Source organism: Hemitrygon akajei, chromosome 31 (assembly GCF_048418815.1).
Source record: "Hemitrygon akajei chromosome 31, sHemAka1.3, whole genome shotgun sequence".
NCBI classification, from domain to species: domain Eukaryota; kingdom Metazoa; phylum Chordata; class Chondrichthyes; order Myliobatiformes; family Dasyatidae; genus Hemitrygon; species Hemitrygon akajei.
This window is the reverse complement of record NC_133154.1, coordinates 12,927,886-12,942,536: the sequence shown is the minus strand read 5'-3', so window position 1 is coordinate 12,942,536 and position 14,651 is coordinate 12,927,886. Positions and strand designations below refer to the sequence as shown.

General features: G+C 44.9%; 1 protein-coding gene across 4 annotated transcripts in view; it reads left to right on the top strand.

The window, feature by feature from the left end:
• Positions 1–14,428, top strand: part of LOC140719068 (sodium-dependent neutral amino acid transporter B(0)AT2-like) — a 40,155-nt gene extending 25,727 nt beyond the window's left edge. For all 4 annotated transcript variants that reach the window (XM_073033442.1, XM_073033443.1, XM_073033444.1 and 1 more), the window contains 6 exons: positions 2,004–2,245; positions 2,693–2,873; positions 4,099–4,300; positions 5,009–5,168; positions 5,874–6,036; positions 9,578–14,428. In XM_073033442.1, coding sequence (XP_072889543.1) covers positions 2,004–2,245; positions 2,693–2,873; positions 4,099–4,300; positions 5,009–5,168; positions 5,874–6,036; positions 9,578–9,940 — 1,311 coding nt within the window. In that variant the 3' untranslated portion in view covers positions 9,941–14,428. The remainder of the gene's footprint in view (positions 1–2,003; positions 2,246–2,692; positions 2,874–4,098; positions 4,301–5,008; positions 5,169–5,873; positions 6,037–9,577) is intronic.
• The last annotated feature ends 223 nt before the right edge of the window (positions 14,429–14,651 follow it).

Sequence of the window (14,651 nt, the reverse complement as noted above, 5' to 3'; positions counted from 1 at the left end):
ATTCAATTAGAAACTAATACAGTTTTATAGTACTGTACTGTAGTAGTATTGGTAGTGTTCTAATTTATTCTGCATTTCATTAAAAAACCTAATTTGTTACTCAGTTAAACGGTAGTTTGTCTTTTTTATGTGTTTATAACTATTTCCATGAAACTTCGGCTAATTGGAGTAGTGTTTAATTGGGTCAAAATGTGCTGGTCCCGATGTGCCCCTATTAAACGGAATCTACTATATATCCAATGATTTGGCCTCCACAGCCATCTGTGGCATTGAATTCCACTGACTTACCACCCTCATGCTAAAGAAATTCCTCCTCATGTCTGTTCTAAAGGGGCATCCTTCCGTTCTGAGACTGTGCCCTCTGGTCCTACTATTGGGAACATTTTCCCACGTCCACTCTATATAGACCTTTCAATAATGGGGCATTATAGAAGAGATTTGCTCTGTCTCTTGTTAGGATAATTTGATTCCACTCCATTTCTGAAGAGTGGGACAGTGCACACAATTTCTTCTGGCAACACAGTTGTCAAACTGCTCTGGCTGGATGGAGTTTTGGTTAAGGGTGGTAGAGTGTACTGCTGTGCTCCCTTACATGTTCTCCTTGGACTATGTCAAGTTAGGAAAGGGGGAAGTACAACAAGATCTAGGTGTTCGTGTACATCAGTCAATGAAAGCAAGCATGCAGGTACAGCAGGCAGTGAAGAAAGCTAATGGCATGCTGGCCTTTATAACGAGGAATAGAGTATAGGAGTAAAGAGGTCCTTCTGCAGCTGTACAGGGCCCTGGTGAGACCCCACCTGGAGTATTGTGTGCAGTTTTGGTCTCCAAATTTGAGGAAGGACATTCTTGCTATTGAGGGAGTGCAGCGTAGGTTCACGAGGTTGATTCCCGGAATGGCGGGACTGTCATATGTTGAAAGATTGGAGCAACTGGGCTTGTATACACTGGAATTTAGAAGGATGAGAGGGGATCTGATTGAAACATGTAAGATTATTAAGGGATTGGACACACTGGAGGCAGGAAGCATGTTCCCGCTGATGGGTGAGTCTAGAACTAGAGGCCACAGTTTAAGAATAAGGGGTAGGCCATTTAGAACTGAGATGCGGAAAAACTTTTTCACCCAGAGAGTGGTGGATATGTGGAATGCTCTGCCCCAGAAGGCAGTGGAGGCCAAGTCTCTGGGTGCTTTCAAGAAAGAGTTAGGTGGAGCTCTTGTAGATAGCGGGGTCAAGGGATATGGGGAGAGGGCAGGAACGGGGGTACTGATTGTGTATGATCAGCCATGATCACAGTGAATGGCAGGGCTGGCTAGAAGGGCCAAATGGCCTACTCCTGCACCTACTGTCTATTGTCTATGTCATTTCCTCAGGGCATTCTGATTTCCTCTACCATCCCAAAGTCATGCAGGTTGGTAGGTTAATTGGCCACTGCAAGTGTGCGGTTAAGGGTCGAATCAGGAGGGCTAATGGAAAGTTGAGCAGAATAAAATGGACTGAGGGTAGGTAAGTGGTTGATGGACTATGTGTTATTGCCAATTAACTGGCCTCACACTCGTCCCTCAACCACACTATTTAGTTGTGCACAAGGAGAACAGCATGGCCCCTGTCAGCACACTGTTCTGAAGTTTGAACAAAGAAATGCTGTTTTTATACAGAATTGACTAGTTGAATACAGTTCAAAGCTCAAAATAAATGTATTATCAGAGTACCCACTGTACATGTCGCCATATTCTACCCAAAGATTCTTGCAGTAGAACAAAAATACAATAGATTCAAAAAACACACACAAAGACTGACTTTGTCTTAGCCCTTACCTTGCCACAACTTCCACGTATGAACCCAAGGAGCCTGTAGCTCTCTGATAAATTTAAATGATAATTTAATAAATTTAATTTGAACATTAAAGACTAGCCGATTCTGTGTTTCAGTCTTCACTTCCAGAGTTGCTGGACATTTCTAAATCAGATCAGTCTCCTAACTTTAGATTATTTGCATCTTTTGCAGATTGAAATTTTGGTGGACACCCAAGTGTGGCGTCAGGCTGCAACGCAAGTCTTCTTCGCCCTGGGTCTGGGCTTTGGCAGTGTCATTGCTTATTCCAGCTACAATTCCCGCACCAATAATTGCCATTTTGATGCCTATCTCGTCTCCTTCATCAACTTCTTCACATCCATCTTTGCCACGCTGGTTGTCTTCGCTGTGCTGGGCTTCCGAGCAAACGTCCTCACTCAGAAATGCGTACAAAGGTACAAGGCATGAGAACTGGCTTATAAAATGGCAACACCCCCCCCCCCCCCCACACACACACACACACAAAATGCTGGAGGAACTCAACAGACCAGGCAGCACCTCTGGAAAAGAGTAAATCAGTCGGAATTTCAGGCCGAAGATGTGGACTGTTTACTCTTTTCTGTAGATGCTGCCTGGCCTGCTGAGTTTCTCTTGAGACGTTTGGGCTAAGTAGGTTATATGTGGTTTAAAAATGAATTGTGTGTGGGGGTGTTAATGGGATTAGAAGTGTAATTCCTTTTTGGGTGTGGGTAATGAACCATTTCCGGGAGAGGCAAACACTAGAGAGGACCACAGACTCAATTCCTCCCCCCTTGACTCGAACCTGTGTCAGGCTGGCTGATGTGATTCACAAGCTGGCTTCATGGTGGAGTTGTTCATCAGTTGATTGTGCTGTGTTTCAGGAACACCCTTCTGGTGACAGATCTGATTAACAGTGGCCTTTTAAACAGAAGTTTGATCCCCGAGTCTTTAAACTTCTCAATGGCGTCGCACGAGCAATACAGCAAGTGGTTTGACTCTCTGGGACCGGAGCTGGTCCGTTATGGTGTGGAGCAGTGTGACCTCAGACATGAAATGCAGAAGGTAAGTCAGCCAACTTAGTTAAGATTAGAAAGTAGGAATTAGTCTGGAAGGTGTGTCACCAATGGACAGAAATAAGAAGAATTTAGTTGTAATAGAATACTGTTTTAGGTGCTTAGACTCAAAAGCAGTCCGGTTGATCAACATTTCATCCATTAATCCACCCCATCCACATACATACGCATCAGGCACTTCTCCCCATAGCCCCTCAGCACCCTTCAACCCCCATTTACTGTCACTTAGGCTTCCACGCCACACCTCATGCCCACACTGACACAGTCATTGACCTGTTGTGCTTTCAGAAGCCCTGCTGCGACCTACGGTACTGTGCACAAGTCTTTGACGCGTTTTTATAGCTAGGGTACCTAAGACATGTGCACAGTACTGTATTTGTCAACGTGGAGCGGGCAGCGAGTTTGTAAGTCTGGCGGAAGCAAAGGATGTTGGGAATGGCGAGGGTGGAGCGCCGCGGGAGGGGTGTGTGGGGGTGGGGAGTGGCAGAGGAGAAGTGCCACGGCTAGGGTGGGGGAGAGGGTGGGTGGTGGCAAGGCTACAGACCTGAGACAGTAGGCAAGACCATTTGATTCCAAACAAATGGTTTATTGATCATTACAGAATGTCTCTCTGGTGCTTCCTGCTCCCTTTCCTTTTTTTCCCAACCATGATACCCTTCTCGCTGCCCCCTTCCCACTCTCAGTTCAGAACAGAGACCCAGATCAGAATCAGGTTTATCATCACTCACACGTTATGAAATTTATAATCTTATTTTTTGCGGCAGCATTAAAGTGCAATATATAAAATTACTACAGTACTGTGCACAAGTTTTAGACACTCTAGCTATATATATTTGCACAGCTCTGTAGAAGAGATCCTCTTGCTAAAAGTAACTATGTCACTTTATCATTTCCTATTGGAGTCACCTTGTATAGAGATGTTCCTGCACTTAGTGTCACTTTATATACGTACAATCAAATGCTATATAAACTAATCTTATGTATGTGCAGCTACACTCAAACAGTTAATTGCACATTGTGTTTTATAAGATTGATTTTACATTTATTGTGGGGTTTTTTGTATTTAGTGTTCTTTCGGTTTATTGTATTTTTTATTTGCATCTAGAGTAACCATCACTTTGTTCATTGTACATGAGGGTAAAGGGGAACAATCTTGAATCTTGACTTTTGCCTCTTCTGCTGTGACTGAAGAATTGCTTCTCTCTATTCACCAGGGCGCTGAGGGTACAGGACTTGCCTTCATTGCTTTCACTGAAGCCATCACACATTTTCCTGCATCGCCATTTTGGTCTCTCCTGTTCTTCCTGATGCTGCTGAACTTGGGGCTGAGTACAATGTTTGGAAACATGCAGGGAATTCTCACCCCACTCCTTGACAACTTCCCCTTGCTGTCCCGGAGGAAGTCACTCTTCACAGGTACGGTCTAGTGCAGTCAAAGCTGGCCAGCACCCGTGACTGGATACTTGCATCCTGATCCAAGCCCATCATAACATCTATAGTCACACTGACACTGCCTGGCCTCTTTCCATCTGCACCCTCTACAAATGGAAACTAATTTAACATCTACCACCACAAACAGAGGTTTTCTTCTGTTCTGCTTTTGCACTTGGCTGTAAGGTAGGAGGAAGCGATCAGGTGCCCCAAATCCACCGCGTTCTGTAGTTCTTCAGATAGTTCATTCTGCTGTCCCCTTGATCCCTGGCTTCTTTCCAGAACCACTCCCCCTTGCCTCTTCCCGGGATCTTGTCACCACCCACAGACACCCTCCCCCCCCACCACCACCGCCAGCATCTCACCTATTCCCCAGGTCTGACAGCACCCGCCTCAGCTCTTCCCGGGACACGCACTCCTGCTTCACCACTTCCCAGGATCCAGTCAACCCCCCAACACCCCTTATCTCTCCTCTTTCTTGGGTCTAGTGACCCCCCCCCCCCCACTCCCCTGTCTCACCTCTACCCTGGGACTTGCCCTTCTGCCTCACCTCTTCTCTGGGTCCAGCCCACCCCTTCCCATTCCACCTCACCCAGGATTCCGCATCCCCACCTCACCTCTTCCCAGGGACCAGTACAAACCTCCTCCCGGTAACCCTCACTGCCTCAATCCTTGATTTTCTTTTTATTCCAGTGTTCTGTTGTATCCTGGGGTTTATCACTGGACTACTCTTTACACAGCGGTCGGGAAATTACTTTGTCACCATGTTTGATGACTATTCTGCAACGCTGCCTCTGATTATTGTCGTATTCTTTGAGCTGATGGCAGTTGCTTGGATCTACGGAGCTGAGAAGTAAGCTGTGGTTTCCAACTCTCTGTTCTTTTCCCAACATCCCTCTCTCTGCCCATACCCATGTTTTCTGTTAATGGTAAACTCCATAAATCCAGCATTAGTGGAAGTTTTTATAGAATGTTGGATGTTATTTCAATGAGACTCCACCCCTTCTCTCCCCCTTTCCTCCCCTCTACCCCCTTTCCTCCCCCTCTACCCCCTTTCCTCCCCCTCTACCCCCTTTCCTCCCCTCTACCCCTTTCCTCCCCCTCTACCCCCTTTCCTCCCCCTCTACCCCCTTTCCTCCCCCTCTACCCCCCTTTCCTCCCCCTCTACCCTCTTTCCTCCCCCTCTGCCCCTTCCCCATTCCCCTACCCCTTCCCTCCCCATCTGCCCCTTTCCTCCCCATCCCCTTCACCACTGCTCCCTTCCTCCCCCTCTACCCCTTCCCTCCCCCTTTACCCCTCCTTCTTCCCCTTCTTCCCCCTTCCCCTGGTGGTGCAAGTTGAGTCCCGAGGTTCTTGTACCTTCTACCTAATGGCAGCAACACAAAAAGACACGGCCTGGGTGGTGGGGATCTCTGATGATGGATGCTGCGTTCCTATGGCAACGTTTGATGTAGATGTGCTCAATGGTTGGGAAGGCTTTACCTGTGATTTTCTGGGCCAGATACACCACTTGTGAGGAAATATGGATCAACTGTAACTGGAGTTACTGTCATTGTAGGTTTATTGATGATATCCGGGAAATGATTGGTGACCGGCCATTCTTTCTGTACAAGTACTTGTGGAAATTTATCTGCCCCATTGTCATGCTGGCTCTGCTCCTTGCCAGTCTGATCCAATTGTGCGTCAAGCACCCAACATATCGAGCGTGGAATCAAGCCAAGGTAAGGACACTCAGTTATTACTTCATTAGGTGACCAGGACTCCTGATGAAGGGTCTTGGCCCAAACCTCCTCCTGTTCATTTCCCTCCATAGGGTGCTGCCTGACTTGCCATTTTGTGTGTGTGTGTGTGTAGCTCAAGATTTCCAGCATCCGCAGGATCTCTTGTGAATCCATTGGAGGAACTTAGCGGGTCAAGCAGCATCTGTTGGGGTGGAGGTACGGGGAGAATTGATCAATGTTTCAGGCTGAACGTCGGGGTGGTTCCTCCAATAGAGTGGTGACTCCATATTGCAGTCTCTTATGTGAATGGTCGGCATGGACTCAGTGAGGCCAACGGCTATTTCTGTGCTGTATCTTTCTCTATATCAGGGGTTCCCAACTTCGGGAACTCCTGCTGTATACCTTTCTATAAGCTGCACAAACTTCGCTCCCCGCCACCAAACAAAACCCCCCCAGGCACAAAGTAGCAGTGAAAGGGTTAAAGATTGTCATGGTGCAAGTCCGTAGCTCCCTGAAAGTGGCAACGCAAGTAGATAGGGGAGTAAAGAAGGCATATGGCAAACTTTACTTCATCATTTGAAATACTAAGTTATAAGAGACAGTCATGTTGCAGCTGTATGAAAGTCTAAATTGGGCAACATTTGTAGTATTGTGTGCTGTTCTGGTTAGTTTATTACAGGAAGGATGTGGAGGCTTTGGAAATAGTGTAGAAGAGGTTATAAGAAGTTGGATTGTTTTCTCTGGAGTTTTGCAGGCTGAGGGTAGACCTGATAGAAGAACGATATAGAATTATGAGAGGTGTAAGTGGGCATATAGTGTTTTATTTTCCTTGAGGGTGTTAAAGTCAAAAACTAGAGGGCATTAAGGTAAGAGGAGGAAAGTTGAAGAAGGTTTACGTGGTAAGTTTTTTTTCCCCGCACGGAGTGGTAGATACCTGAAACACACAAACACGAGATGCTGGAAATCCAGAGTAACTCAAAACGTTGGGTGAACTCAGCAGGTCAGGCAGCATCTATGGAGAGGAATTAACTGTCGATGTTTCAGGTCTAGAAAGGAAGGGGGAAGAAGGTGTGGGGAGGGAGTGGAGGGGAAGGAGTTCAAGCTGGCTGTGGATAGGTGAAGCCAAGTGAGTGGTTGGGGGAGGAATGTGCAGCCAGGGGAAGTGGTGGAAGCAGACACGATAGAGATGATTAAAAGGCATTGGCAGGACGTAGAGGGATGTAGACCATGCACAGGTAGATGTGCAGTTTAAATTGGCATCATGGTTGGCACAGACAGCCACCATGGGTCTACTCCTGTTCTATACGGCACAATGTTCTAAAAAAATCCCTATATTATTGAAGAAAATCAGTGAAAGTGGCCAGGATATTTAGGAAATTCACAGCAAATTACAACAGTGTCCCTCTAATACACACCTATCAGCTCATCCCACAGAGATGTAGGTGAACACCCTCTATGCCTTACTGCAGCGTGATACAGGGGACCTCAGCATGTCTGACCATGACACTAGTCAGGGGGATCTTTGCCCTCTCCACTCTAGTTGTGGGCATTAGAAATATCCCAGTCACGAGAAAATCTGCAGGTTCTGGAAATCCAAGCAACACACACAAAACTCAGGAACTCAGCTGGCCAGGCAGCATCTATGGAAATGAACAAACAGTCAACATCTCGGGGCGAGACCCTTCTTCAGGACTGAAACATCCCAGCGCTGGTTGGGGCTGCATTCAGCTCAGCTTCAGATATAAATTTGACCTTTCACCAACTTGATAGTTATTAATCTGCGGTGTAACGATCACAAGCCTGCAATGTTAACAGTTTCTATCTCCACAGGTGGTGCCTGATCTGCTGAGCATTATTGCTTCATTTCTAATTCTGAATATCTGTAATTTTTTTTAGAACATAGAACAGGACAGCAAGACGGTGTGCCAACTTTTTAATGTACTTCCAGTTTAATCTAACCCTTCCCTCCCATATAGTTCCATTTTGCTTTCATCTATGTGCCTATCAAATGTCCCTAATGCATCTGCCTCTGCCACCACCTGCCAACAGTGTGTTCCATTCACTTACCAACGCTGTGTAAAATAGAAACACCACCTCTGACGTCCCCTCTGTACTTTCATCCAATCCCCTTAAAATTATGCCCTGAGGAACAAAAGTACTGGCAGTCCACTCTAGTTATGCCTCTTGTCATTTTATACACCTCTATCAGGTCACCTGTCATCCTCTTCTGCTTCAGGGAAAAATCCCTAGCCCGTCCAACCTTACTGCAGCATCCTGGTAAACCTCCTTTGCACCCTCTCTAATGCTTCAGCATCCTTTTTGTAATGATGACCAGAACTGAACACAATTAGAATCAGGTTTAATATCACCGGCATGTATTGTTGAATTTGTTGTTATGCCATAGCAGTACATTGCAATACATAACAAAAATTCTGAATTACAGTAAGTATATATGTATTACAGAGAAGCACAGCACCAAAACATGCCCTTCAGCCCATCTAGTCCATGCCGAAACCATTTGAACTGCCTAGTCCCATCGACTGGCAGCGGAACCATAGCCTCCATACCCCTACCATCCAGGTACCTATCCAAACATCTCTTAAACATTGAAATCTTGTGCTGGAAGCTCATTCCACACTCTCTTGACCCTCTGACTGAAGAAGTTTCCCCTTAAACTTCTCGCCTTTCCCCCTTAACTCACAACCTCTGGTCAGTGGAAAAAGCCCGCTTGCATTTACCCTCATGATTTTGGTGTGCTATTAAAAAGTTAAATAAGTCATGCAAAAAAAAAAGAGTATTGAAATAATACAACACGAGTGAATCTGCAGATGCTGGAAATAAATAAAAACACAAAATGCTGGCAGAACTCAGCAGGCCAGACAGCATCTATGGGAGGAGGTAGTGATGACGTTTCGGGCCGAAACCCTTCGTCAGGAGACATAATGTTCATTATGGGAGCATTGAAATAATGTTCATGGGTTCAGTCTCCATTCAAAATCTGATGGCCGAGGGAAAAGTTGTTCCTGAATCATTGAGTCTGTGCATTCAGGCTCCTGTACCTCCTCGCTGATGGTAGCAATGATGTCCTGGGTGATGGGGATCCTTAATAACAGACACTGCCTTTTAGAGGCTTTGCCCCTTGAAGATGTCCTGCTTAGTCCTCAGTATTCCAAGTGTGGACTAACCAGAGTTTTATAGAGCTGTAACATTTCCTTGCTGCTCTTGAACCCAATCCTCCGTCTAATGAAGACCAACCCACCATGTGCCTTCCTAACCACCCTATCAACTTTGAGGCATCTGTGGACGTGGACCCCAAGGTCCCTTTATCCTCCACACTTGCTAATAATACTGCCATTGACCTTGTACTGTGCCTTCAAGTTCAACCTTCCAGCAGTGTATCACTTGACTCTCTTCCGGTTTAAGCACCACCTGCCACTTTCCAACCCAGCTTGGCGTCCTTATCAATCAAATATTGTAACTTATGACAGCCTTCAGCACAGTAAACAGTACCACCAACCTTCTTAACCTTCTGTGTTCTCAGGCAGAGGAAGTATTGGTGGAGTACCCGGACTGGGCATTAGCTATGATGATCATCCTGATTATTGTTGCCTCCCTGCCCATCCCTCTCCTGTACCTCCGGCAAACGCTTCTGGACAGACTGAGCAGTCGCTCAGACTACTCCGAGTGCGCCTACATCGAGGCTGATGCAGGCGACGAGGCTTCCTTCCCTCTGAACGAGGACGACGATGAGGCCGTGGGGCCAAACGGCTACCTGAAAGTCGACACCGAGGAGGGAGGTATGGAGCGGTCTGAGCTGCTGTTGGACGAGGAAGGAGAAGAGGATGTGTTCGAAATGGACAACATGTCGCAGGAGAAAAATCCTGAAGTGGATTTGAAGCTGTAGCTCCCGTGGAGCTTGTTCTTTTTTGGACACTTCAAGCCTTTCTACAAAATACATGGTGCAAAAAAAATGTTAACACTGCCATCCGATGATCTAGGTGGGGCATTTCTTTGTCAATCTGACTGGGTTTGGGGGCGATAGTCCTCTAGCAGGATATTCTGGCTCTCTGCTCATTGCAAACAGCCAGCCTAAACAGACACGGTTCCCATATGATAGGTACAGCCTATACTGAAGTTTCACCTTAGCAACATCCTAAAGGAACTAATTTATATTTTGGATGAGAAAAAGAACCTATTATGTAGAAAAAGAAGCATGGAGCAAGAAAGAGTGAGTTTCCAAAAGGAACTAAAACTTTGAGAACAATATTGACCATTGGCTTTGGAGCTGGGGTGTGGGGTAGGGTGGAGTATGAGAAGGAGGAGTGGGGGGTGCAGGTGGGGAGATGTGAGCCAATGTAATGCGTGAGAATGGATCTCATTTCGTTGTGACACTCGAATTTAACGTTTATTCAACATTGTTTTTTAAAATACAACATTGGGGATGAGCTACTGTGGAGTCTCCCACAGAGTATAAATCTGTATTCTGGGCAGTTTATGAGTGGGTATAAAACTATTCTCTGCACTTGTACATTTCTAAATCTCTACAGTGCAGTCAAATGACTGAATGTCCTCATGTACACTGGTGTACGGTTTTAAATCTCCAAACACTTCATTCAGTGAAGGATTCGGGATCAGTTCCACATTAGTCTGGTTCTTTACTTCGTGCATTTGGCCTGTGGTTCTAAATCTCGATTCTATGCAAACTGCATGTTACTCTATATCTGTACTACACAGTTGAGGTCTAGTTCTAGATTTCTACAGCTCATAGAATTATAGAGCATGGAAATGGGCCATTCGGCCCATCTCATCCATACTAACCAGGTCAATCCCATTTGCCTGCATTTGGGCCGTATCCCTCTCAACCTTTCCTATCCATATACTGTCTTTTAAACATTATTATTGCATATCCATTTTAACCACTTCCTGTGGCAACTCGTTCAAGATATCCACCATGGAAATGATCTCAGTGTTTTGGATCTCCGCTGCAGTGTTTCTACAGCTTGGTACTTACTGTACATTTCACAATGCAGCAGAAGGCTATTCAGTCTATCGTGTCTGTGCTGGCCAAAAAATAGCTACCCAGACCCCAACTGTACCTTCTGGTGCTTGGTCCATACCCAGTTCTATTACATTTCAAAAATGCCACAAGTGTTTCTGTCTCTACCACACTTCCCAGCGGTGAGTGCTAGATCCTTTCCACCCTCTGGACTGAAAAACATACAATACTTTGGCTTCCAGCTCATCTGTCTAGCAAGGACTTTAAATATATGCTCCTTTTTTTTGACCCCTCTGACGAGGGAAAAGGGTCCTTGCTATTTACTCTTATAGGCATCTCGTAATTTTACATATCTCTTCCTAGCTTTCATTGTTCTCAAGGAAGCAATCCCATCATATCCAGCCTCATGGCTAAAACCTTTCCAGCTTTGAGCAACTTGGTCGTAAATCTCCATTGCATCAACTCCAGTCGATCACATCTTTCCTGTCCCGGTCAGTGTTATATACCCCTGTTCCAGGGTAGCCACCCTGCTCTTATATATCAAAGGAAAGCATCCCGGGTGCCTTTTTCAGCACCTCCTCTGTTTTATGGATCAGAGGGTAAATCCTGCGGGGGTCCTTGCGCCTCTCCACACTGTCTTGTTTCACCTCACCCCCCCCCCCCATGCATCACCTTGCACTTCTCTAATTTAATTCATCCGACACATTTTTGCCTAACTCACCAGGCCTTCAATGTCCTCTTGCAATCTAAAGCCTTCCTATAGTCCTGCAGCCTGTTTTTGAATCATCCGTAAACATCTTTATCGGACCCTCTGTATTGAAATGTATATGATTTTGTATTATAAATACAAAGGGCCAAGTAGTTACCCCAGTAGAACAACTTCCCAATCTCAGAAATACCTGTCAATAAGTGCCCTCTCTGTTCTGCATCTGATCCAATTTGGATTCAATTTGCCACTCCACCTTCAATCCCATGGGTTTTCACTGCAAGCCTTTGTCAAAAGATTTGCAAAAATATACACTAAGCGGCCACTTTATTAGGTTGCCTGTATACCTCATTAATGCAAACGTCTAATCAGCCAATCACGTGGCAGCAACTCAATTCATAAAAGCCTGAAGAACGGTCAAGAGGTTCAGTTGTTATTTAGACCAAACATCAGAAAGGGGAAGAAATGTGATCTAAGTGACTTTGACTGTGGAATGATTGTTGGTGCCAGACGAGGTGGTTTAAGTATGTCAAAAACTGCTGATTTCCTGGGATTTTCACGCACAACACTCTTTAAGAGTTAACGGACTGGTATGAAAAACAAAACAATGTTAAGTGAATAACACTTCTGTGGCTAAAAATGTCTTGTCAATGAGAGAGGTCGGAGGAGAATGGCCAGACTGGTTCAAGCTGACAGGAAGGCAACACACTCAAATAAGAGCATATCTGAACACACAAGAAATCAAACCTTGAAGTGACTGGACTACAGCAGAAGACTGCACCAGGCTTCACTCCTGTACCTAATAAAATGGGCTCTGATTGTATATAGACTACGTCAAACATCTTGTCCTCATCCACCATTGATTCATGCTCAGAAAATACATTTCCATTAATAAATCCTTCCTGACCTGTGACTTCCTAAATTTTACAAATTGATTCTAACAGACCTCTGACATATCACCTTTCTTTGGTATTGCCTCTTTCTGATCCAAAATCAGGATCTTGATACTGTGCTGTCCTTCTGGGATTCTTGATCATGCAGTCAATTTTTGGACTGTGCCTTCAATACACAATTCTAGGTGCTATCCTATCCAGTTGGTGTATGATTGTAGGTCTCTGCAGTGATGTTGGATCGTACTTTTAAAGCTCCCTGCAATATGGTCATTGTGTGGTGAAATCTGTAAAGTCTAGATCAGAGTAATATGCCAACGGCAATGGTGCTAGATCTTTTTACTGTAATGTTTGTGTACAAGTTAAGATCTTCATTTGTCATGATTAGCACATTGTCCTTAAACTCCATCTCTGAGGTTTTAGTTGGTGTACTGTCAGTCATGGATCTCTGTACCCTACAATGCCCTGAAGGAGTTGATACTGGTTTAGATTTCCACATGGTGTACAGTTGAGGTGATTCTGGTGCTTTCCTGTACTCAAGACACCTCTGGTTATTTGTACTGTCTAGACCTCACATGGTTCTAGCACACATGGAACTGTACAATCTGTTCTTGATTCCAGATCTCCACACTTAGTTCATGCACATGTCTAGAACCCGACACAGTAGGCAGTGAAGAATCATTGTTATTACATGTCTCTACAGTGTTGTTTGAGATCTCCATACCACGAAGCCACAACTCTGCAGTACGAGCACAATTCTAAACTGACAGTGGCTTACAATAACGTCAATGGCGTGTAACCAGGAGCAATGTCACAGCCATGAAACAAAGGGCTATTAGAAAGAGAAGTAGAGTGCTGACGGGTGCTAGTAAATGATGCAACACTGAACTGCAAATTCTGATACTGATCTTTCTGTAGGACAGGTCTTCCCCTCCATATAATGTGGCAACTTGAGATCCTCCAGTAATATGGGACTACTGGGGCAGTGTTCTCCTCATCCACCACCCAGCCTTAAGAGAGAAAGACCCAACACTTGTGGTTTGGGTGGGTGAGGTTCCTGGTCTCATTGACGCAAGAGATTCTGCAGCTGCTGGAAATCGCGAGCAACACACACAAATTGCTGGAGGAACTCAGCAAGTCAGGCAGCGTCCATGGAGGGACATTTTTGGCTGAGGCCCTTCATTGTGACTGGAAAGGAAGGGTGCAGAAGACAGAATAAGGTGAGGGAGGGGGTGGAGGAGGCAAGTAAATGAAACCAGGTGAAGGGAAAGTGGGTCTCTCCATTAATACTGCCTGACCTGCCGGTTTCCTCCAGCATTTTGTGTGTGTTGTGCTTATTGACTTCATTTGATCATGTGACTTCATTTCTCCAGGAGATTGGAAAGCCCAAATCATTGATTTTAAAAATTGGCTGATTATAACATATCGAACAGCTGCAAGGGCTGTACATTACTGATTCTGACCGATTCAAATTGTGGATGTATGCTTGTAGTTGTTAGCTTGCTTGTGTATGTGATGTGCATTTGTAGATGTTTGTACAGTATATATGCGTGTGTGGACACATGCTTGTCCATTTCCCCACATGGATGCAATTCTGTCTTTGACGTTCAAAGAACAGACTCCTTTATCACCCAGTGTTAAAGGATTCAGGCTATTATATAGTTAATGTGAGAAGCTGTTAACTACTAAAAGTAATTATTAATAATGTGTGCTCTGTTACCTGACCCCTTTCATTTAAAAAAAATCTTAGTATTTTTGAACGGTGCTTCATTAAAAAATAAAATGTGTGCAAACAGACAAGTTGAGATATATTTTGTACATTTGATCCCCTACACTACAGTCATTTGCATTATGGAAATCAATTCTTACAGAAATCATGTCACTTTCTAAAAATTTGAGATACAAAGTAAAATCCACTCTCATGGAATTAATATGGGGTGAAAAAATAAATGGAAATTTTATCACCTCACTTTTCTAGATGTAGTAGTACCTGTAAGCACAGATGTGGCTGTGTTAGGAAGTG